Source organism: Xenopus laevis, chromosome 4S (genome assembly GCF_017654675.1).
Source record: "Xenopus laevis strain J_2021 chromosome 4S, Xenopus_laevis_v10.1, whole genome shotgun sequence".
NCBI lineage: Eukaryota > Metazoa > Chordata > Amphibia > Anura > Pipidae > Xenopus > Xenopus laevis.
This window is the reverse complement of record NC_054378.1, coordinates 116,761,245-116,787,805: the sequence shown is the minus strand read 5'-3', so window position 1 is coordinate 116,787,805 and position 26,561 is coordinate 116,761,245. Positions and strand designations below refer to the sequence as shown.

The 26,561-nt window shown below is 41.7% G+C and overlaps 1 protein-coding gene across 1 annotated transcript in view; it reads left to right on the top strand.

The window, feature by feature from the left end:
- Positions 1-11,691: 11,691 nt before the first annotated feature.
- slc6a8l.S (solute carrier family 6 (neurotransmitter transporter), member 8 like S homeolog) overlaps positions 11,692-26,561 on the top strand; it is a 57,973-nt gene continuing 43,103 nt past the window's right edge. The window contains exon 1 of the mRNA XM_018261417.2: positions 11,692-12,097. Within this exon, the coding sequence (XP_018116906.1) occupies positions 12,067-12,097 (31 nt within the window). The 5' untranslated portion in view covers positions 11,692-12,066. The remainder of the gene's footprint in view (positions 12,098-26,561) is intronic.

The following is a 26,561-nucleotide window of genomic DNA, read 5'->3' as shown; positions in this document are numbered from 1 at the left end:
CGCTCTCTATACAGCAAGCACAGAACTTTAGTCGCGGAAACCCAATTAGTCCTTCTTTTTAACGCGGTGTTAAAGGCCTGAAGACACTTCGAAAGAAAATGTTGACAGAACCCACTTTACTTTGGGAGCCAACTCACTGAAAGGGGTAGTTCGCCTTTAAATAACCTTTAATATGATATTGACAGCGATAATTTGAAAAATTTTTGCAATTGGTCTATTCTATAGCTGTCTGGTTGCCAGGTTTCAGTTTACCGTAGCAACCAGGAAGCTGGGTGAATGAGACTCGAAGATGAACAGGAGAAGGCCTGAATAGGAAGATAAGTAATAAACAACTACAGGTATGGTCCTACAATACAAACAAAATTCATTCAGTGCTTAAATTGTGAAATCTTCAACTGGTGTAAAGAATCTTGATTGCAGCCGCCCATCACTGGTCAACTCTGCTGGACTCTCCAATGAAAATTCCATTCATTCTATGGGATCAGTTATCCGGAAGCCCGTTATCCAAAAAGTTCTAAATTATGGAAAAGCCATCTTCCATACACTCAATTTTATCCATATAGTACAAATTTTTTAAAACAATTTTTACCATTTTTCTCTAATGATAAAACAGTAGCTTGTACTTGATCCCAACTAAGATATAATTCATTCTTATTGGAGTAAAAACCAGCCTATTGGGTTTATTTAATGTTTACATGATTTTCTAGTAGACTTAAGGTATGAAGATCGAAATTACAAAAAGATCCATTATCCGGAAAACCCCAGGTCCCGAGCATTCTGGATAACAGGCCCCGTACCTGTACAATAAAATTGTAGCTTCACAGAGAAATAGTTTCCCGGGTCAAGGGTCGGTCTCCCTTTTGAAAGCTGGAAATTAGCAGAATAGGAAGGCAAATCATTTTAAGAATTATTAATGCAAATTAAGTTCTAGTATTCAACAACATACTATAGGGGTTGTTAAAGGGGGTCATCTGTAAAATTAACTTTTAATATTGTGTAGAGTGATATTTCGAAACAATTTTTGATTGGTTTTAATTTATTATTTGTTGTTTTGGAGTTATTTAGCCTTTTATTTGCAAGCTCTCCAGTTTGCAATTTCAGCAATCTGGTTGCTAGGGTCCAAATTCCCCTAGCAACCATGCATTGATTTGAATAAGAGACTGGAATAGGAGAGGCCTGAATAGAAAGGTGAGTCATAAAAAGTAGCAATAACAATACATTTGAAGCCTTACAGACACTTTGTTTTTAAAGGGATCCTGTCATTGGAAAACATGTTTTTTTTTTCAAAACACATCCGTTAATAGTGCTACTCCAGCAGAATTCTGCACTGAAATCCATTTCTCAAAAGAGCAAACAGATTTTTTTATATTCAATTTTGAAATCTGACATGGGGCTAGACATTTTGTCAATTTCCCAGCTGCCCCTGGTCATGTGACTTGTGCCTGCACTTTAGGAGAGAAATGCTTTCTGGCAGGCTGCTGTTTTTCCTTCTTAATGTAACTGAATGTGTCTCAGTGGGACATGGGTTTTTACTATTGAGTGTTGTTCTTAGATCTACCAGGCAGCTGTTATCTTGTGTTAGGGATCTGCTTTTGTTTGGCTGCTGAGGGGGTGATATCACTCCAACCTGCAGTAAAGAGTGATTGAAGTTTATCAGAGCACAAGTCACATGACTTGGGGCAGCTGGGAAATTGACAATATGTCAAGCCCCATGTCAGATTTCAAAATTGAATATAAAAAAATCTGTTTGATCTTTTGAGAAATTAATTTCAGTGCAGAATTCTGCTGGAGCAGCACTATTAACTGATGTGTTTTGAAAAAAAAAACATGTTTTCCAATGACAGGATCCCTTTAAAAACAAAGTGTCTGTAAGGCTTCAAATGTATTGTTATTGCTACTTTTTATGACTCACCTTTCTATTCAGGCCTTTTGAAAAAAATGTTTTTCCCATGACAGTATCCCTTTAAGATGGGGTCAGTGACCTCCACTGGAAAGCAGGAAAGAGTCAGAAGAAGGAGGGAAATAATTCAAAAACTCTAAAAATAAAAAAAATAAATAAATAATGAAGTCCAGTTGCTTAGAATAAGCCATTCCACAACATACTAAAAGTTTACTTAAAGGTGAACCACCCCTTTAAAGGTGAAATACCCCTTTAAACACCCAGGAAGTCCAGATGCTGTTCCCATTCCACTGAATTCAGAACCCGGTAGGGGGTGACACGCCCATGTTTATTTTTTAAATGGTATTGTTTTCCCTTTAAAGCAATTTATAGCTAAACGTCAAGCTGCTTCTATAGCGAGGGATCTTTTTTTATGTTGCTTTTGAAAGGTTCTTATAATACACAAAAGCCATGAATATCTTGTAAATGATATCCTTATAAACGGTGAGTTCTGATGTCATCAGTTATAAACGGTGAGTTCTGATGTCATCCGTTATAAAGGGTGCGTTCTGATGTCATCAGTTATAAACGGTGAGGAGTGATGTCATTTCTGTCCCATGACTCACTAAAACATGTTTCTCCTCAGGGACTTATAATATCCTTATAATTTACAAGAGGGGGCACTTTATACACTATATAATACACAAAAGCCATGAATATCTTCTGATGTCATTAGTTAGAAACGGTGAGTTCTGATGTCATCAGTTATAAACGGTGAGGAGTGATGCCATTTCTGTCCCATGACTCACTAAAACATGTCTCCTCATGGACTTATAATATCCTTATAATTTACAAGAGGGGGCACTTTATTCACTATATAAATGACAGCAGGATGATTATCAGTTTCCACTATGCCCATGAACACCAATCACAGCAAGAGTCCAAATAGCGGCACAGGCAGGTAAGCGGTTAAATACAGTATCTGTTACCGACTCCCACTTAGGAGCAATGCTTTTACTCAGCTGCAGTTTCATTTTGTATCATGTGACTTTGTTCTATATTTCCAGTCTAAAAACCGAATACATAAAGGTTAAAAACCTGGAGTCGGGGAGGCACATTTATCAAAGGTCGAATTTCGAAGTCATGTGAGTTTTTTTCGACCAATCGAAATTTATTTAAACAAATATAATTTTTAAAACTCTGATGAATGTAATCGACCTGAAAACTCGAATCGAATTTGATTCGAATTTAAAGATGTGGTTCACCTTTAAGTTAATTTTAGTATGTTATAGAATGGCTAATTCTAAGCAACTTCATCTTCATTATTTATTTTGTATAGTTTTTGAATTATTTGCTTTCTTCTTCTAACGCTTTCCAGCTTTCAAATAGGGGTCACTGACCCCGTCTAAAAACAAATGCTCTGCAAGGCTACAAATTTATTGTTTTTTACTAATTTGTATTACTCCTCTTTCTATTCAGGCCCTCCCCTATTAATATTCCATATTCTCATTAAAATCAATGTTGCTAGGGTAATTTGGACCCTAGCAACCAGTTTACTGACATTGCAAACCGGAGAGCTGCTGAATAAAAAGCTAAATAACTCAGAAACCACAAATGTTAAAAAAATAAAACCAATTGAAAATTGTCTGAATATCACTCTCTACATCATACTAAAGGTTAATTTCAAAGGAGAACAATCCCTTTAAAAAACACGATTCAAGTTTTTTCTCAGAAAAAAAACTCAACTGTCAGGAAGACTGCAAACAACTCCAAATTGATCCCTGGACGTCTCCCATTGACGTAAACAGCAATTCGCAGGTTTTAGGTGAGGAATAGTCTTAATTCGAGTTCTTAAAGGGACAGAGCATGATAAATCTCGAAATTCAAATTCTTTGAAAAACTCAAATCAAATTTGAATAACTCCCTAGTCGGATTCGACTTTTTTAACCATAAAAAAAAACTTGAAAATTCGAATTCGATCCTTAATGAATCTGCCCAAAATCCCCTAACTCTCCTGCAATTTCTTATAGCGGAATTTCCTGAGGAATTTCCATCACCCTACTTTGTGCGGAAACTGCACCCCTGCAGCTTACAGCCAGGGGGAGTCCTATTCTTTGTATGAGAGATGACAGTCGGGAGCATGGGAAATACCATCATGTATTGTACCTGCTAGGAATACACATGGAAGTGGATGGATGTGTCCAAATGCGTTAGGCAGATTGTGTTCCTATGGGTGACTAAGGTGGGAACCATGGTAAGAAATAGAACCCCCCCCCCCCCAACAAGTGTGTGATCATGGTGTGCTTCAAATCACTAATAAATACTCTCACTTTGGGGCATTAGGACTTGCTAGCTGAGTACAAATGTGTTCCATTGGACCAGTAATTTAAAGGAGAACTAAAGCCTAACTAAAGAAGTTGCTAGAAATATTGTACATTATGTTTTGTGCTTCTGTACCAGCCCAAGGCAACCACAGTCCTTTAGCAGTAAAGATCTGTGTCTCCAAAGATGCCCCAGTAGCTGCCCATCTTCTTTTCTGCTGATTCACTGCACATGCTCTGTGCTGCTGTCACTTACTGAGCTTAGGGACCCACTCACAATATACAGTACACATAGAATAGAAATGTCACAATATAAGGCTGATTAGTAATTAATACAGATAATTACTACATGGCAGCACAGAAACCAGTGCAATTAGCATCAGAATTTAATAATCAGCAAACCTGTAGCATCAGCTTATATTACAGACCAACCTCATTTTCTGCTGGATAATTAGTGACGACCCCTAAGCTTAGCTTCTCAACAGCCAATCAGAGCCCACTGAGCATGTGAGTGTCACAGACACTTTCCAAGATGTTGACCCCCTGTGACAAGTTTGAAGTCCTGGATCATTGCTGCTATTGACAAGCTGAAACTTTAGCCTCGTGCAATAAGTTCACTATATAAAATGACATTTTTAGCCATATTCATTTTTAGGGTTTAGTTCTCCTTTAAGCGTTTTCGACGCATCAAATTCTCAGATGAACATGACTTTTCTTGTCCCAAAACTGTCCCAAATCTGATTGATCTACGACAGCATCTACCGACTCTGTTGAATTTGTGAAATGTTGTCCATGGGGTTTCTGGTTGATCCCTAGTCTCCTGTATTTGGTGCTTACTTACCCTTAAATCCTATATAAGCTTTGGAGCTGGTAGCGGGGCCCGGTCCGCACGAGCTTCGTGAATAATACGGAGGCTTTGCAGTCAGTTATTAAGCAGAGAGTCAAATGTGCACTATTTCTCAAGTGTTTTTATGTAGTGGTTTTTTGTTTTGTTATGATTTGGGGAAGGGGTTGGATTTAATCTGCATTGATATTATTTTGTATTTTACTTTGTTTAAAAAAAAAATGCTGCTGGTTCATTGTATTTAAAGCGTAAACTTTAATGTAATATTCACACGTTCTCCCTACCGCGAGCAGACCTGCTATAGAACTGTAGTCCATTGTAGGGGTCATTGTAATCCCCTCCCAGCCCTAATAACTCTCAAACCTACATCCTTTGGGAATGGAAAGGAATTCTCCCACTTTCAGCTCAGCGGGTGCAGTTCGGCTTTTGGATCATGCAGGAGGCTCGATAGCCGAGCCGCGGGGAGTAGGTCCCATTCGCAAGGAATTGTGGGCATTTTCTGGCCTTGCTTTTCATTCTTCATTGCAGTTGTATAAATATAATGTATGTCTTCACTACAGAATCATTAAATTCTGACGAATCTCTATTGTTTAATCTTCCTTTGAAAAAACTAGATTGACTGTGCTTACATTTGTATTTCTGCCACATTTAAGTGCTGAAGATGGGATGTTCCTGGTCAACTTAGACTGGACTGTTGGGATACTGGGGGAACGTCCCGGTGGGCCCCACATTATGAGAAATCACATCAGCTTTCTTATTTTCTGAGCAGAGTGATACCAGTTTGTACAGGGAGCCCTGGATGTCTGGTTCTTTGGAGGCCCAGTCTGACCCTGGTTCAAGGTGTAATGCAGGGATCCCCAAGCTTTCCTACAGCGACCACCAGGACCGCCATCAGAAATCACAGGGCCCCATACAACAAAATTTCCTGGGACCCCTGAGCTGTGCCCAACGCAAGCCCCACCTACAGGTCTGCCCTCCCCACCCCCACAGGTCCGCCCCGCACCACAAAGTAAAAAAACAAAAAAAATATTGGTGGCTAGGGTTCGCACATGTTAAAAAAAAAAAAAAAAAAGATATCGGTGGTCAGGGCCCCCATGAAAAACATTTATGGCCAGGGCCCCCCCCATTAAAAAATATTGGTGGCTAGGACCCCTACATTATAAGAAAATTGGTGGCCAGGGCCCCTTAAACGTCCATGCCTTCCTGAAGTCAGCAGCTCTCAGAAAGATGGGGGGGCCCGGCCCTCCTTACCTTCGGAGCCCTCTACAACTGTCCCCACCTGATGGCTGCCCTGGAGACTACATTCAATAGTAGAATAGTTGGGGAGCAACACAAGCATGAATAAGTCCTGTGAGGCTATTTGATAGTCCCTATGTGAACTGGCAGCCTATAGGAGACTCTGGCAGTACACCTGTTTTTTATACAACCAAAACTTGCCTCCAAGCCTGGAATTCAAAAATAAGCTGCTGCTTTGAGGCTACTGGCAGCGACAGCCAAGGAGTTGGTGAGTAACATGTTGCCCGCGAGCCACCGGTTGGGATTCACTGGTGTAAGGTGTCCTACGTTTTTCTGAATTTGTCCTTCTGACAGGTGATGTTGGACTGAAGCCTCATCTTTGTGGGCATTCCAATAGCCATACCTAAATATGTTTGTGGAAAGCGAGGTGAGATGTATCCTGTTTTTCATGGTGCTGGTGCATTTTGCATTAAATGGTCTCTTTGTTACAGGCACCCCCAATCCATTATTGTGCATATACACATGCCTCAGGCACACTGTTCAGATGGGTTACAGTTTAAAGGATTTAGCTATGGGTATTCATATTTTTTATGTTTCAAGATTAAATCTCCACATTCCGAATTCACGGTCACTGTTAAATCCACATTGCCCTCATCGTTCTCTCCTACTTCACCGGGTAAGGGACTGCATTACACAGCATTGGATGATATAGGGATAGGTTACCCTTTGTTTATTAGATATCAAGAGCTAAGGGTCTCTCTTTCCTTACAAGGTATCCGCCTGAAGTTGTTCCTTAGAGAACTGAAGACACCAGACATGAAAATAGTTTTCAGAAGAATCTCATACAAAAGACCCGTAAGTATAGAAGGGATAAGTGATTTTGATCTTTGTTTGTCAATTTTATTAAAGCCTTTTCTGAGCTCTAACAGCATTAAACGGCAGATAGAAGGAAACTGATGGAACTCTGAAGGCAACTGATACTAGAACATACAAATATGGTGCAATGGCCACACACCCATCCATGAGGTTTAATTGTTAGTTGGTCTGATGATTTTGGTTTGCTTGCTGGTAGAATGTGCCAGTGGTTGAACTGGACAACCTTTCCATTTTCATGTTATCCACAGTGTGATAGTATGGAAATTACAAATTGTGGCCCCTGTCTAAAAGGAGCTCAACAAACACCAAATATGGAGATTTGGAATAGCTAAAATTCTCGCTCTAAAAATCAAATCCTTCTTAAGAAGCTTATACATTTATATTGCTCATACTAGTATTTGGAGGACATCCAGCGGCTAATCCTGAGTTGATACAAGTTGGGAATTCTCTCCCATAGTCATAGAAGATTAAGTAGGAGAAAACTATACTGAACACCAAATAAAGTTTGAATAATATAAACTTGAGTTAAAGGGCATGTAAAGTAAAAAAAAAAGAAAATCCAATTTTTACTTTCTTTAATAAAAAAAGAAGCCTGTCTCCAATATTCTTTAATTAAAAAATGTGTACCGTTTTTATAAGAAACCTGACTGTATGCAGCGAAATTCTCCCTTCATTTACTGCTGTGGATAGGAATTGTCAGACGGTCCCTAACTGCTCTGCAGCTGGAGGTAGGGGTGTAGGAGCAGTAGGCACAATGGGGAAAGATAGAGGCAGTAGGACTAGGTGGCAAAAGTATTACGTTGGTGACCCTTCAGTTGTTGTAGAAGTAATACTCCCAGCATCCACTGCCAATGAGAAGCTGTTGAGTTGTGCTTCAACAACTAATAGACCATGGATTAGTCAGTCCTACTTCATATGAATGATCTGACTTGGAAATCTGTTATGGTTTAGGTCCTGTTGAAGTCTAATAGTGTATCTAGTCCAAAACATATGGAAATGGGGTCTGTCTTAAGTTGGGTTTTCTAAACTTTTTGACCTCCATAAATTGAAGTCTGCTTGGTAACTGTGACCTCCAGATTCTGCTGTGGTTCATTGGTATCTGGCTGAACCGCTCTTCTGGTAACTGTAGTCCAACATGTCTACAGGGCCTTACTGTATATACTAAGCAGATAGGCTTATATTAGGACACTTGTCAAACTAAATCTTATATTTCTTTAAACTTTGGATCAATGATATCTTTTCATATGAACTTACCATTAGCCTGTGGCTCCTTACCCACAGGAGATTTCCCACCCATAGCCCAGGCAGAGACTAGAATCTTCCAGCTGGAAATCTGGTAGAGTAAACTTCTCCTGGATAGGTCAGTTTGGGCGCAAACACTATGAAAGCACAGTACTGACAGAACCAGCAGCTGATGCCACTATTTATATCTCCTCAATATTTCTTATTTCATAAGAAAACATTGGACTGAAGATTGAACACAGAAAGGGCGATAACCCCAGTCTTTAGACCTGAGTGAAGAAACAAAGAAGAATCAAATATTTAAGAGGTCTCCAGATCAAAAGTTCTTGAGTTCATAACTGCCTTCCAGGAATAAAATGAGCTCCACGACCATGGGGAAAGGTGGTTCAACCATCTCCTCAGGACAAGACCCTGCCAGTGCAAGGTCTCCCGCACCGGGTGCTTCCAGTTTGAGTCGCCATTTTGGGTCACACGCATGCGTGTCATGAGTAACTTGATCATTATGTGCATGCCCATGATAACAGAAGCTATTAGCTCTAATGTTTGGTGATAATACTGTATATTTAGGCAATGACACAATTCCTCATTTCTTTGAATATAATTCCTGTGCTTATGTCCTCCCCACATACAAGATGTAAAGTGTTAATCAAGCTTTTCCATAACTAGAGCTTCTTGACCTTGAATATGTTCTGCCAGTTTCCTGCTCCAGTTGCAAAGTGATAAGGCAGCGCCCCCCTGTCTCACCAGTATGGTTGTGTCTCCGTAAAGTGCAGAGGCTAATGAGTCTTTAGAAACCAGAACATTCTACCAGAACGTGTAGCTTGAGATAGTTTGACTGGGACCGAGTCTGAGTAAGGTGTTGGGAACTATAGCAGGGTGACTATTACCCCAATCTGTAACCTTGTTATGAGCTAAGGGGGCCCAGCCTGAAGTCCATTTAGGGGGAGATTTGGGGCGAGTGCTTATTTGTGTCCTGGATACCCCTGGAACTATAGCAGGGTGACTGTTACCCCAATGTTTCTATTTGTCTGTAACCTGCCAAAAAGGCCTTGAACCTGAAAAGTGCAGGGGAGTTTCGGGGGTCCTTGCCTCTCTGAGACAGCCATTCGTATGCCCCCCTCGCAACGGCACATACCATTTCCGGGGCCAATGTGGGGGGGGCGCATTGCTAGTGTGGAGAGCTAAACTAGCAGAACCGAAATTCCGATGTCAAAACTTTGCCGCCCCTGACAAGTTGCGGGCTGCTGCCTCCTGACGCGCGTTTCTCAACTCTCCTCATGTCCCCTGGAAAAGTCTAAAGCTGAACTACTGTAATATAACTGCAAACCCATAACTGCTTTAATATATTCTCTATAGCAATGCTGTCCAACTGGAACCCCACATGAAAGTCTGGCTGCTGTGATTTTCTTACCCGTGTAAACTCAGTACTGAGATTATTGGCCCCTGTATTGTTTACACCTCAAATTCAAACTGTAAACTCCTCCATTGTTCACACCTGTGAAGCCCTGGACTCAGGGGCGATCCTGGCCCCTCCGCTGCCTGCTGCCCCCCCTCCCCCAGAAATTTGCTGTTATAGTACCAGGAGCAGCATTTTTGCTGCCCCTGGTACCTAGTGGGGCGCTGCCGCCTGACGCAACAGCCTCAACTCGTCTCATTGGCGAAGCACCCCTGCCTGGACTGTTCGCAAAGGAATTGTTCAGTGTGAAAATAAAAACTGGGTAAATAGATAGGTTGTGCAAAAATGATGTGTAACATAATAGCCAGAACACGACTCTACACACTTGCTTTTATTTTGCACATCTATTTACACACTTTTTATTTTCACACTGAACTGTTCCTTTAAAGAGGTCCTGATACGTTTCCTTGTCTCCTGCTCTGTTCTGTCTTCCTTATGCTCCCTGTGTGTCCCATACTCTGCTTGCCCTATGGTCCCTATGTGAGCCATACTCTGCCTGTGGAATGAGAGCCTGGTAGGGGTTTGTTCTGGGGGTTTGGTAGTATTTGGAAATTGTTGTTAGGGGCCCCTAAGGTGTTTGAACTTGCTTAACATGATTGGTGAGTAATATCCCTACATTGAGCCCTGTCCATTTAGTTTTTTGGTGTACTTCCACCATGGACATGGTCATGTGGTAACATGGGTGTGGTTTAAAGTGAGTGTGGTTTAAAAACAAGGTGTGGTCAACACTGGTTTCCATTATCGTCCCTCCACTATGTAGGCCAGAATATTTCCGGCCCTCTGGACCACAGAAGTTGGATGGCGCTGCCCTATAGCATTAAGCACAGTATACTGACATTGTCTGTTAAAGGAGAACTAAAGCCTAACTAAAGAAGTAGCTAGAAATATTGTACATTATGTTTTGTGCTTCTGTACCAGCCCAAGGCGACCACAGCCCTTTAGCAGTAAAGATCTGGGTCTCCAAAGATGCCCCAGTAGCTCCCCAGCTTCTTTTCTGCTGATTCACTGCACATGCTCTGTGCTGCTGTCACTTACTGAGCTTAGGGACCCACTCACAATATACAGTACACATAGAATAGAAATGTCACAATATAAGGCTGATTAGTAATTAATACAGATAATTACTACATGGCAGCACAGAAACCAGTGCAATTAGCATCAGAATTTAATAATCAGCAAACCTGTAGCATCAGCTTATATTACAGGGGAAGCTCATTTTCTGCTGGATAATTAGTGACAAGCCCTAAGCTTAGCTTCTCAACAGCCAATCAGAGCCCACTGAGCATGTGAGTGTCACAGACACTTTCCAAGATGGTGACCCCCTGTGACAAGTTTGAAGTCCTGGATCATTGCTGCTATTGACAAGCTGAAACTTGAGGCCGGTGCAATGCATTTAGTATATTCATTAGCCGTATTCATTTTTTATGGTTTATTTCTCCTTTAAGGCAGTAGGTGAACCATGATGTTGTGTGTCTTTCTGGGTCTGTCAATCATGTGGATTCCACTTCACTGTTTCCAAAGTCAGATCCACCAGGGCAGAGAATTGGAAGAGACAGATGCTTCTTTCAGTTATATTTTGTCCATATATAGATATATATATCTTCTTTCATTAGGCACAATTTTATATAGACAAGTGCAGCTGTAGGAAGCGCATGCCCTAGGGTGGCAGTTCCTTGCCTAGAGTTGCCCCGTGCACTAACATCAGACTGAGCCGTGCAGCTTTGTGACTGGGCAGGTGCATCTGACTCGGGTGATGATGCTCTTAAGCCAGCAGAGCCTCTGGCCAATCAGGGGAGGCTGGGAGGGAGAAGAGGAGCTGAGATGTTTCTCCCCCTATTTCCATTCTTTATTTGGAGACAGAAGGCTCAGTGCTTGTGAGACACAGCGTGTGATGGAGGACGCTCGCACACAAAGCATCCTTTCCTATTCCTGAGCCAGCTCTCCCTGTCGTTGGCCGCTCGCTGACACTTCATTCCCTCTTTCTGTAACCTCATCAATGCGGTTCTTCAGACTCACATTCAAGTGCTTTGTGGATTGCTTCTGAATCCCTCTCCCCGGATCTCCGTGGTTCCCTCTATCTTTTTTATTTTTTTTTTTTACTAATATTTTTTTAAGACTGACTTTTTTTTTAATTAATTAAAAAAATATATTTTTTAATCACTGCGCTGAAATAAAAAAAAAACAACAAAATCAACAAACCGTAAAAAAAAAAATGCGAAGCACGCCAAAAGAAAAGAGCACAGGTATGTAATAAATGTGTGTAAATGTAGCCTTTAACCTTGTCCAATTAAATGTCATGTGCTGATTTTATTTAACCCCTTGTTTCCCCCCTAGCGACTGTATGGGGGGGGTTCATTTGTCGCTACAATGTGATTGGAAGGCACAGGTGGGGATTCTCTACGAGTGCCGTGTGATGCTATAAATATTCACTGTCATGTCAGATTTATTGTGCAATTGTATGGGACTAAGGAATGGGAAACTTGTGCCCATCCTGATGGCTGGCAGGGGATTGTGGGAGTTGTAGTTTAGCAACAGCCTGAGTTCATCCATAAACTTTTAACATGCAAAGGATCTATGGGCGACAAGAAGTTGGGGTGGGGGTGAACACACTTTTAAATTGGTAACCGTTTCCCGCATCGATCTCGCGCTCAATCATTCTAGCCCTGGTTGTCCTCGGCTCTGCAGTTGTGTGGGTGCATTGCTTACGTCAGAACTCATCCACACACGTATTATATACAGCGCTCCATTCAGTGCGTCAGGCACAGCAGGGATGTCTTTGAACTTTATATACGTATGGGACAGGGCTGAAGTCCTTTCTGTAAGGGCAAAGACACACGCTCAGATTTGGGGAGATCAGTTGCCCGGCGACAAATCTCCTCTTCTTCCGGGCGACTAATCTCCCCGAACTGCCTTCCCGTCGGCTAGAATGTAAATCACTGGTGGGATGGCACTTGTAGTGCTTCGTTTTACGAAGTTGCCTCACAAGGAAACTTCGGGGAAAGAAGTGCTCCAAGTGCCATCCCGCCAGCGATTTACATTCTAGATTAGTCGTCCGAAGAAGATATAGAAGAGATACGGAAGTCAGGCTTGGCGGGCGCGGGTGGTGGGAGGGTGGGGAAAACCCAACCCACACATCACTAATGTACAGGGGTCGGACTGGGGTGCCCGGGGCCCACCTGGGTGTCTGCCTCAGGGCCCCCCCCCCCAGGCAACCCCGCGCACACATGTGCCTCAGCACGAGCACTCACGCATGTGCTCCAGCACACGCAATCGCGGTCATGCGGATCTGGGCCGACGGGGCCCGCTAGAGCCAGCTGCCCACTGGGTTTTTTCCTGTATATAAATATATATATAAATAAACAGAAAGAGTCCGCACTCATAGGTCTTGTGAAGAAAAAAGTGAATTTAATCAACGTTTCGGCAGTTTCAACGTTACAGCAACTGACAGGAGCCAATGCAGAATCCTGAAATCAAATATTTAAGGATCTGAATATACAAGTGATAGCCAGCACCTCTTATCAGAGCTGCAAATCCGCATGTATCAAGGAGATGAAAAAGTTACATGCCAGGGCTGCACACCTGCTTCTGACAAGGCAACTGGTTTGAAAAAAGTTAATTGCCATCTAGGTAAGTAAGGTAAGCGCTGTCAATAGACTTCCATTGAGATGATTGATTGAAAGAGTTAAATTCTAGTGCTGTCAATAGACTTCCATTGAGATGATTGGCTGAAAGGGTTAAATGCTAGTGCTGTCAATAGACTTCCATTGAGATGATTGGCTGAAAGGGTTAAATGCTAGTGCTGTCAATAGACTTCCGTTGAGATGATTGGCTGAAAGGGTTAAATGCTAGTGCTGTCAATAGGCTTCCATTGAGATGATTGGCTGAAAGGGTTAAATGCTAGTGTTGTCTAGACTTCCATTGAGATGATTGGCTGAAAGGGTTAAATGCTAGTGTTGTCAATAGACTTCTGTTGAGATGATTGGCTGAAAGGGTTAAATGCTAGTGCTTTCAATAGGGTTCCATTGAGATGATTGGCTGAAAGGGTTAAATGCTAGTGCTGTCAATAGACTTCCATTGAGATGATTGATTGAAAGAGTTAAATTCTAGTGCTGTCAATAGACTTCCATTGAGACGATTGGCTGAAAGGGTTAAATACTAGTGTTGTCAATAGACTTCCATTGAGATGATTGGCTGAAAGGGTTAAATACTAGTGTTGTCAATAGACTTCCATTGAGATGATTGGCTGAAAGAGTTAAATGCTAGTGTTGTCAATAGACTTCCATTTAGATGATTGCCTGAAAGGGTTAAATGCTAGTGTTGTCAATAGACTTCCGTTGAGATGATTGGCTGAAAGGGTTAAATGCTAGTGTTGTCAATAGACTTCCATTGAGATGATTGGCTGAAAGGGTTAAATGCTAGTGTTGTCAATAGACTTCTGTTGAGATGATTGGCTGAAAGGGTTAAATGCTAGTGCTGTCAATAGGGTTCCATTGAGATGATTGGCTGAAAGGGTTAAATGCTAGTACTGTCAATAGACTTCCATTGAGATGATTGATTGAAAGAGTTAAATTCTAGTGCTGTCAATAGACTTCCATTGAGATGATTGGCTGAAAGGGTTAAATACTAGTGTTGTCAATAGACTTCCATTGAGATGATTGGCTGAAAGGGTTAAATATTAGTGTTGTCAATAGACTTCCATTGAGATGATTGGCTGAAAGAGTTAAATGCTAGTGTTGTCAATAGACTTCCGTTGAGATGATTGGCTGAAAGGGTTAAATGCTAGTGCTGTCAATAGGCTTCCATTGAGATGATTGGCTGAAAGGGTTAAATGCTAGTGTTGTCAATAGACTTCCATTGAGATGCTTGACTGAAAGAGTTAAATGCTAGTGTTGTCAATAGACTTCTGTTGAGATGATTGGCTGAAAGGGTTAAATGCTAGTGCTGTCAATAGACTTCCATTGAGATGATTGATTGAAAGAGTTAAATTCTAGTGCTGTCAATAGGCTTCCATTGAGATGATTGGCTGGAAGAGTTAAATGCTAGTGCTGCTGGCCATAAGACAGAAATGCAACTGTCAGACAGAGCAGTGTCTATAAATGTTGCCTTTGTATCTGACACTGAGCAGTGGGAGGTGTAATGTGGATACTAAAATGTGTCCCATTTAGTCAGGATTTCAGCAAAAGGAGAAGATTTAAAACTGAAAGGGAAGTGCACTGCAACACTGATGCCTTGTTATATACACATTTTATATATTAATTTTATATACACGTTTTATATACACATTTTATATACACGTTTTATATACACATTTTTATATACACATAGTTTTAGAGCCAAACTTGTGTTGCCATATGCATTCCCTTGGTCACCATGTTCATTCCTATAAATGTTCTATTGGGGGCCATGTGGAATGCATTAGGGGCCAGTTTCCTCTATATAATCATAAAACTCTTCATTTTAAATATCTTTTTTTTTACACAAGAGTTTAAATAATCCTGTAAATATCCTTATAAACTGTGCTTGCCATCAATTGTAATTGGGCTCAGTGATGTCAATTCTCATTGAACTTGTGTATTATAATAAATAATGTACCCCCTGTTATAAAATATCAGTTAATTAGCAGTCACATTGGTATTCCAATATATATATGTTCACGAAACTCCTTAGTGGCTCCTTATATTTATCCTTTATATCCCTTATAATACACAAAAGCCATGAATATCCTGTAAATTATATCCTTATAAACGGTGAGTTCTGATGTCATCAGTTATAAACGGTGAGTTCTGATGTCATTTCTGTCACATGACTCACTGAAATTTGTGTATTATAATAAATAAAGTACCCCCAGTTGTAAAATATGAGGATATTAGAATTTACCTCGGAGTTCCATGACCTGTATAAAAACACTCGGCCTTCGGCCTCGTGTTTTTATATGGTCATGAAACTCCTCGGTAACTTATAATATCCCTATATTTTACAAAAGGGGGTACTTTATTCACTATATAATACATGAGTGATACTCAGAGTTCCCTGTATAACTCAGCCTGCAGCCTTGTGCCTTTGTATGGTCACATAACCCATCAGTGACTTCTAATATCCTTATCATTTACAGTAGGGGGTATATTATCCCTTATAATACATGAGTGATACTCAGAGTTCCCTGTATAACTCAGCCTGCAGCCTTGTGCCTTTATATGGTCACAGAACCCATCAGTGACTTCTAATATCCTTATCATTTACAGTAGGGGGTACATTATCCCTTATAATACATGAGTGATACTCAGAGTTCCCTGTATAACTCAGCCTGCAGCCTTGTGCCTTTATATGGTCACAGAACCCCTCAGTGACTTCTAATATCCTTATCATTACAGTAGGGGGTACATTATCCCTTATAATACATGAGTGATACTCAGAGTTCCCTGTATAACTCAGCCTGCAGCCTTGTGCCTTTATATTGTCACAGAACAACCCCTCAGTGACTTCTAATATCCTTATCATTTACAGTAGGGGGTACATTATCCCTTATAATACATGAGTGATACTCAGAGTTCCCTGTATAACTCAGCCTGCAGCCTTGTGCCTTTATATGGTCACATAACCCATCAGTGACTTCTAATATCCTTATCATTTACAGTAGGGGGTATATTATCCCTTATAATACATGAGTGATACTCAGAGTTCCCTGTATAACTCAGCCTGCAGCCTTGTGCCTTTATATGGTCACAGAACCCATCAGTGACTTCTAATATCCTTATCATTTACAGTAGGGGGTACATTATCCCTTATAATACATGAGTGATACTCAGAGTTCCCTGTATAACTCAGCCTGCAGCCTTGTGCCTTTATATGGTCACAGAACCCCTCAGTGACTTCTAATATCCTTATCATTACAGTAGGGGGTACATTATCCCTTATAATACATGAGTGATACTCAGAGTTCCCTGTATAACTCAGCCTGCAGCCTTGTGCCTTTATATTGTCACAGAACAACCCCTCAGTGACTTCTAATATCCTTATCATTTACAGTAGGGGGTACATTATCCCTTATAATATACATGAGTGATACCTAATCCACCGGGAAGATGATCCTATTAGTTGATAACTGCACCCACTAGGGGTACCTCAGAGTGCAGGGCTGCTCCCACCATGAGGCAAGGTGAGAATCTTGCCCTGGGCGGCACGGATCGGGCAGTTACCAAGGGCGGTACATTACAGGGAAGGGCAGGAATACTGACTCATTTAATGCCACAGGGGCTGGCGTGCTGAAGGTTAAAGGAACAGTAACACTAAAAAATGAAATTGTTTTAAAGTAATGAAAATATCATGTAGTGTTGCCCTGCACTGGTAAAACTGGTGTCTTTGCTTCAGAAACACTACTATAGTTCATATAAACAAGCTGCTGTGTAGCAATGGTGGAAATTGGAAAAAGTCTATATGTCACAGGTTAAATAGTGGATAACAGATAACACCATTATGTTCTACAGAGCTTATCTGCTGTGTAACCGGAGCCTTTTCTCACAGCAGCTTGTTGATATAGACTATAGTAGAGTTTCTGAAGAAAACACACCAGTTTTACCAGTGCAGGGCAACACTACATTATATTTGTATTACTTTAAAACACTCTTATTTTTTGATGTTACTGTTCCTTTAAGAAAGGACACAAACAAAGCAAAGGTAACGCTGCATATGGGAGTGGAAGATTCTGTTGACTGACTGTGGCTTTTACTCCTTCCACGTCAATGGGCCGTCACATTCTCCTCCTGCTGTCCTTGGAACGTGGTCATGGTCACATCTGGAGGAGCCTCCTTGGGTTCAATAGGAAAGGGTGACATTATTGTGACAAAGCGATGGTCGCCTCTCTGGGGAATGAATGAAGTTCTGTCTTTGACCCCCTGTCTGCTGCAAAACTCATTAGAGCTGCATTTAATGCTGGACTCTGGTGTTTCAGTCAACATTGATTTTTTCCCTACTCCAGAATCTTAGTTGTCACTCAGGTCATGCTGGAATTTGTAGTTCAACAAGAGCTAAAGGGTTATAAGTTGAACAGTCCTGCATTATATAAGTCAGAATGCCCCACAGAGAATGTTTTGGTTCCCAGTTTATAGTATTTATTATGGGGCAAGACCAATCTGCAGTAAACCAGAATGCTAGAGCATAGGCAGAACTGGAGCATAGGCAGCACTAGAGCAACCTGTGGCCAATCAGAATACTGGAGCATATGCAGCACTAGAGCAACCTGTAGCCAATCAGAATACTGGAGTATATGCAGCACTAGAGCAACCTGTAGCCAATCAGAATACTGGAGTATATGCAGCACTAGAGCAACCTGTAGCCAATCAGAATACTGGAGCATATGCAGCACTAGAGCAACCTGTAGCCAATCAGAATACTGGAGCATATGCAGCACTAGAGCAACCTGTGGCCAATCAGAATATTGGAGCAAAGGCACCACTAGAGCAACCTGCGGCCAATAAGAATACTGGAGCATAGGCAGCACTACAGCAACCTACAGCCACTCAGAATACAGGAGCATAGGCAGCACTAGACCAAGCTACAGTCAAACAGAATACTGTTGTAGGGGCCCGAGGGTAAGGGGGGCCCGGCCACGCCACACTTACTTGATTAGCCAGGCCCGCCATCTTTCTGAGAGCTGCTGACTTTGGGAAGGCATGGACGTTTAAGGGGCCCTGGTCACCAATTTTCTTATAATGTGGGGGGGCTGGCCACCAATTTTTTTCTCATGTGGGGCCCTAGCCACCAATATTTTTTAATGGGGGGGGGCCCTAGCCACAAATGTTTTTTTATAGGGGGCCCTGACCACCAATATCTTTTTATTTTTTATTAACATGTGGGAACCCTAGCCACCAATATTTTTTTGTTTTTTTTACTGTGGGGTGGGGGCGGACCTGTGGGGTGGGGAGGGCTGACCTGTAGGTGGGGCTTGCAGTGGGCGCAGCCCAGGGGGTCCAGGAAATTATTTCGTATGGGGCCCTGTGATTTCTGATGGCGGTCATGGATAGTGGTGCTTGTCTCTTTTTACTCGTTGTAAAATGCAGATTGCATTATACTAAATGTTGTTTTTAAGGTGTCCCTTTAAGAGAGCCTCAAACTGAATGGGCAGATTCGAGTTACCTGTCGGTTTATTAGCTATGTTAAAAGCCTGCATTTAAAGAGCCGCTGCCTGTCATTTGATGTGCACTAAATAATAAATGAGGTCTGAAGTGAATAGATATAGTGAATGCAGGTCATGGTAGAGGCACCCTCTTCATCCAGTGGAACAGTCCTGCATCTCTGTATTGTAGGCATTGGGGTAACTGTATAGCAAACAGACCCTACCACTGTTTGGGGACCCATGAGGTATAGGAAGCCCCAGTGGGGCCCTGGCTGATTTTTCATTATTAAAACGGTTTATTCCCAAAGGTAAGAAGGGCCCTAAAATCATTTTGCTGTGAGGGCCATTATCTTCTAGTTTAGCCCCGACTGCCTCACTGCCACCTGGCCATATTTTACTGATCCGGCTGGTTAAAATGATGCTTGATGCCAATGTTATTAATAGGGAATAATGATAAAATATAGGAAGGTCAGTATTTTTTTCCAGAAAAAGTGGAAACCTAATTAATGCCCTTCCATGCTTCCCTGGCTTGGGGAGCCAAGTAGTAGAAACATGAAATAATGAAGCAAGTGCATGAGTCGATAATCCTCTGGGCTCTGCAGGAGAGGAAAGGGGAGAGACATCCATAAAGCCCTTTGCACGTCCTCACTCACATTCCCAGATCAGCTTCATCAGCCCATCGCCCAATCCTGTGTGTAGGTGTTGGGGGCCACTGCAGCCCATCAGCTCTGAGCTCTGACTCACAGCCCTGCATTGTGACGTCACTCGTGGGTCCCAGAACGAGAGGAGAATCTATAAACAGGCAGCAGGAGCCGGCATTCAGAGCCAAGAATCCCAAGGTCACCCTGCTCCCCCTCTCCTCTGCTCACTTGTTAACCCATTGGCTGCTGGAAACATCTGCAGCCCTCAACTACACTGGAAGTGGGAATATACTATGTAAAACTTTCTACCTTTTTTATTTTCCTCTGCTGAACAGTGGTTTGATATTAAAGGGATTGTTCATGTTTAATTTAACTTTTGTTATGACGTAGAGAGTGATATTCGGAGAAAATTTGCAACTGGTTTTAATTTTTTTATAATTTGTGTTTTTTGAGTTATTCAGCAGTTCTCCAGTTTGAAGTTTTAGTGATCTGATTGCTAGGGTCCAAATTCCCCTAGCAACCATCCATTGATTGGAACAAGAGACTGGAATATGAATAGGAGAGGGTCTGAATAGATATAAAAAGTATCAATAACAATACATTTATAGCTTTGCAGAGCATTTATTTTTTTAGATGGGGTCAGTGACCCCCACTTGAAAGCTGGACAGAGTCAGAAGAAGAGGGCAAATAATTTAAAAACTATAAAAAATAAATAATGAAGACCAGCATTAGCCATTTTACGCTAAAAGTTAGCTTATGTGGCTATTTTTTTCTCTAGTTGCCATTTTTTTTGTAAACTGCTGGATTGAAACAGCTGAATTCTTACAAATACAAAAGATTGTCCACTGCTTCCGCGGGGAGTCCCATTTATCAAAGGTCGAATTTCGAATTCATGTGAATTTTTTATAATTCGAATATACCCGCAGTTATTGTAGAATGTCTAATATTCGATTGAATTCTAATCGTATTCAATTCATACGAATTAAAATTTTCTCCCGAAAAAAAAAAAGCTGGAATGTCAGGAAGGCTAGTAACATCTCCAAATGGCTCAAGGGACCTCTGCCATTGACTTGTAAATAAACTCGGCAGGTTTTAGGTGGCGAACAATCGAATTAGGGCTGTTTCCATGGTCGAGGTGTGACAAACATCACATTCGAATAGGGGGAATAAAGTTCTAATGTCTGAATTTTGTTAGAATTAGAATTAGAATTCAAATCTACTATTAGACCCTTGATAAATCTGCCCCTAAAAGTATGCCTGTAGGATGACGTAATATTATTGAGAGACTATCCTTGTCCTTTAACCTGATGTTGCATAAACAGCTATACATACCTCCCAACTGTCCCGTTTTTAAAGGGACAGTCCCTCTTTTGACAGCTCAACCCGCAGTCCCTCATTTGTACTGGAAAGTCCCATTTTTCTCTGCACAGCCAGAAAAAGAAACAAACTTTTTAACTTAATTGGCTTTTGGCAGAGAGCCCAGAACAGCCACAACAGAAGATAAGATACTTTTGTAACAATTTTGAGATAAGCAAATAAGTAATTGTAACAATATAAGATAACAGGTCCCTTGGGAAAAGATAGACTCACAGCTTAAAGGGCAATTCACCTTCATTAGCAAAATGGTAATAAGTTGAAAAAAACCCACAGAAATAAGTTCAAACTTATATAACCTGCAAAATTTTGTAAAATGAACATGGTAATTAGGGGGTGAAAAAATTTGCCGCACAGGGGATTTAATAAAGGAAACGGCAGAGTAAATATGTACAGTGCACATACTGAACATTAGCTCTCTAATGAGCCATGCTCGTTATGTTGCCGTGGTTACGGCTGATTAATGAAGAATGGGTTCTTTGCATGTCTGTCATATAGAATGCACCATTCCAGAAAAGTGAGGTTTATTCAGAGGTTAAAGAGAACTTCACACAAAGACCTCTGGGGGCCCTGGGGAGTTTATAGCTATAATGAATAGGATAAATCATAAACTGACTATATAATCTAGGGCAGCTGCGGGTGCTCAGGTATCTGTCTTTTAACCCTTTTTAATGCTGCCATTTTTTTGATCTGGACATGCTGTATATTGAAACAAAGGGAGTGTAGGGATCCAGAGACAACCTGCCAATGCAGAATTGATGACATTGCCGCAATGGTTAGTGCCGTGGATTCTCTATTAGCAGCACTTAAAAGGTTAATTACAATGATACAACGGCAACAAGTATGAGTTTTGTTCAAAGGCAATAAACCAAAAAAGTGGTTAAAAGTTCAAATCCATTTATTCGGACAATACAGGTGAAGGCCTAATGTGTTTCATGCCTACTGGGGCACTTGCTCATGAGTAAGTGCTCCAGTAGGCACAAAACGCGTTAGGCCTTCACCTGTATTGTCCGAATAAATGGATTTGAACTTTTAACCACTTTTTTGGTTTATTGCCTTTGTAACATAGTTACATAGTTACATAGTTACATAGTTACATAGTTACATAGTTAAATTGGGTTGAAAAAAGACAAAGCCCATCAAGTTCAACCCCTCCAAATGAAAACCCAGCATCCATACACACACCCCTCCCTACTTTTAATTAAATTCTATATACCCATATCTATACTAACTATAGAGTTTAGTATCACAATAGCCTTTGATATTATGTCTGTCCAAAAAATCATCCAAGTCCCTCTTATAGTCATTAACTGAATCAGCATCACAACATCACCCGGCAGTGTATTCCACAACCTCACTGTCCTGACTGTGAAGAACCCCCTACGTTGCTTCAAATGAAAGTTCTTTTCTTCTAGTCTAAAGGGGAGGCCTCTGGTACGGTGATCCACTTTATGGGTAAAAAGGTCCCCTGCTATTTGTCTATAATGTCCTCTAATGTACTTGTAAAGTGTAATCATGTCCCCTCGCAAGCGCCTTTTTTCCAGAGAAAACAACCCCAACCTTGACAGTCTCCCCTCATAATTTAACTCTTCCCTCCCTCTAAACAGTTTAGTTGCACTTAGTCTCTGCACTCTCTCCAGCTCATTTATATCCCTCTTAAGGACTGGAGTCCAAAACTACACTGCATACTCCAGAGGAGGCCTTACCAGGGACCTATAAAGATAACAATCTCATACTTTTTGCTGTTGTATTATATACTGTGAGTATTTTTTTTTGTTTCTTTACTATACCCATTTTTAACTTTATTATTAATTTTGTGGTAGTGCCATGAATTGGCTTTTTGCACCTTTTCCATTATTTTTAATTACAACGATTACATAATATAATATACCCTTTGTGCTATTTTTTTTTTTTTAGCTTGTTTCCCCCAAGGAGCTTGTGGCATACTGTGGGTCCATTCTCAATGGCTTCTATTCCCTACCTTAGGCCCAGTTTAGTTCTGAATCTTTCTCTGACACTTTGGATTTCTTTGCATCTGGGCCCTCTAATCCTTATAATTAAATATGCATCTCTGCAGAATATACTGGGGCTTTGTAAATAACAGAGAAGCCCCGGCCTCAAATCTGTTCCTAAACTGCTGTGTAACTGCGCTTCGTTTTTCCGAATTCGCCCAAAGTTTCCTCGTGAGGCAACTTCGGACGACTTTGGAAAACGAAGTGCCGCGTGTGCTTTAGCGCAGGCAACTTTTCATTATAGCGGACGGGAAGACACGCAAAGGCAGTTCAGGGAGATTGTCGCCCAGAAGAAAAGGCGATAGTCGCCAGACGAATAAATCTCCCCAAATCTATCCATGTGTCTCAACCCTAATAGCATGCCATACACTAACTGCCTCCTGCTGAGGGATCTGTCATCTACTTGTTACTGTTCCACTGGAGGAACAGATGTTGTGCAGCAATCAGAGAGCTATAAATCTAAAGTATCAGGGAGCCATGTTTGTCTGGAGGTGGGGAAGGAAGGGCCCTAGATAAGCAGGACCCTGTGTTATTGTTGCTCCTTATCGCTCTCACTTCCTAATAAGCAGCTGCTATGATTTTATTGGGCTGCAGGATTGTGCTGTGTCTCAGTGCAACATTAATGCAAGTCACTGGCCTGCACTGATCACATTTCATTTCAATAAAACCATCATGAAGGGCAGGCTGAGGGCCACACGTGGGCATCACTTGGGCACCCCCTAGTTTGCGTGTAACTTGGGCCTACAGCTATAGAAATGTTTCACAGGATATCGTTTCATTATGCCAAATGCTAAATGGGGCTTTACTTTCCCTTCACTTTTGAATTTATAAAATAATTAAACAATTCTATTATACTAAATATTACACTAACTATTCTATATACTATTTATTAGTTGACAAAGAAAGCGGTTATTTAACTGTCACGGATCTTCTCTGCTAATAGTAAACAGAAACTTAGACCAGCACTGACCCGGCAATACATCATAATAGCAAACCCCTTTAATAACACTTATAATGACCAATGTACGTTTAATAATGCATCACTCTCCATCAATCAACATTAATCCATATGTGTGTCCTGCTTATGAGTTTGCTGTGAATGCCAAATAATTCACATAATTCCTAACTGCACTACTCTCCTCATATCACTGCCCTTTGGGGGAAGCTCAAGTTGAACTAACAAACTACAGTAACTTGAATATTAAAGATTAAATAGGGTTAGGTAATAAAAAGCACTGAGTTTGCTCAGGACCAGTAACCCACAGCAATCGATCAGCAGGTAGTATGCAAAAGCAAACATCTTTATGGTTGCTATGGGTTACTGTTCCTGGGCAAACATAGTAGCTCTTATTACAGTAAGACTTAATAGATCCAGGGCTACCATCTGAAATTACAGGGCCCCATACTAAGGACCATACCCCTTAGTAAGTCCTAGTTATCAGACCACCAAGGCAAGGCTCTACCTACCCCTAGTCTGTGTTTGCTGCCCTCTGTGGCTCTCCCCTCTGTCAATATCCCTCCCCTCTGCTATGCACGGTTACGGTCGGGTTGTCTAGGGTGCCCGGTCGGCTTGGCCCAGTCCCTGAAAACTAAGCAAAATTGAATCCCAGTTCTACAGTTTCCCCTAGTAGTGGTGAATGTTTATGCAGTGCTGGCTCCCGTTCTCTCCCTTCTTGCAGCGCCGGATTTCAATAAGGGGCGCCCCTAGGCCACGCGGTCCGACCAGGCGGCCACGCGGTCTTATCGCCCACCTCCCCTTCCCAGCGCGCTAGCGAAAAAAACGCCGGCGCAGCTGCTGTAATTGAATGGGGACGCACACGTCTCCATAATGCGGCTGGGCGGCATGCCGCCCCTATTTTTTTGCCGCCCTTGGCCCTGGCCTATGCGGCCTTGTTGCAAATCCGGGCCTGCCTTCTTGGTCAGCCTCTCTATGCCACTTGTGATATCACTTCATCCAAGATGGTGGCACATTCCATTCCCCATATTGGTATAACATTCCAGCCCAGACATCATTTTCAGTCGAGCTTCTTCCCCTTATTGACAGCCATATCTTTAGTTTTCCCATATATTGACAAACCAACCGACATCCATGGTAAATAGACACGATCCCAACGATCATCTGGGCAGCATATAGGTACCACCAACTATTCAAAACTTGTATGGCCTGATAACGAGTCCAAACAACCCTTTCCCAACCCTGAGTTTTATATACAGAGAGATCAGTTGCGCTCTTAGCTTTCTACCCCCATGTCCAAGTTTCTAGTGCAGGGCAGATAAGCTCAGGGGGGGGGGTGATGGGGTTTGGTATTGGGTCTGGCACCTAAAGAGAGTCAGAAACACAGGGCAAGAGTCTCGTATCTCCCTAGCTAGACTGAGCTGGATGTAACATATTTGACAGCTTGCTCAATTTTTTGCTCAAATTCTCTTAAGTACTTTCTAATCTGCCCATGTGACACTGGCACTCAGCACTAAACACAATGGAACGCTCACTGCCAACTTACATGGGGATAACTGCCCAGTAGATCAATCAGCACTGATATTATTAAATCATTAAAAATATAAAAGCCTTTTATAGGATGGAAACCCATTTGTTTTTATCCTCAATCAATCCCCCGTCAACACCCACACAGGAAAGGAATTCAATACCTTCATTGCCAGCACAATAAAGAAGCCTTCCCCTGGATTCCGCCACTGATTTCCCATCTGACACTGGTGTGGGGATGGAAATTTAATTAGTCTAATGTTTGTATTGATGTGTTGTTTATTTGTATATGTTCTTGGATCACATCTAAAGGTGGCCATACACGGGCCAATAAAAGCTGCCGACAGAAGGGCTTCCCCGATCAATATCTGGCCAGATCTTGATCAGATGGGACTAAAAATACCGTTGGATCGCGGCCGCATCTGTTCGTTGATGCGTTCCCGAGATCCGACCACCCGTTACCCATCGTTAGGATCCGATTGTTGGGCCCTAGGGCCCATGATCGGATCAGCCCGTCAAGGTGGGCATATCGGGGAGAGATGCGCTCGTTTGGCGATCTCTCCGTGTGTGGCCACCTTTAGTCTCCAACTGAAAACAATATTAGCCTTTCCTTATAGCTTAAACGTTTCATTCCTTTCATTAACTTGATTGTTCCTTTGCCTGTGAAATACTGTACGCCCTCTCACTAGAGCAGTTTGTGGTCTTGGGGGTTCTGCTGTTCTTGTAGGTACAGGATATGTCTGGCTATAAATGAAACAAGCTGAGTTTCTATGTTGCGTGCAGTGTTGGACTGGTCCACCATGATATCTGGAAAATTCCCGGTGAGCCCAGATGTCAGTGGGCCCTCCTGCTTCTAAACATTTGGCTTATTTGATTGCCATTCCTTATTTCTATGAGAAAAAAAGGGGCTAAATAGATGGAATAATAGATTATAGTATTATAGTATGTAAAGAAAAGAGACTATGAGATTATAGTGAGGAGAAGAAGAAAAATATTACTGAGTGGGCCCCTGGTCAGGTTTTTTGGTGGCCCCTGCTGTCCCAGTCCAAAACTGGTTGCATGTGCCATGATCTCCACTGTCTTTGG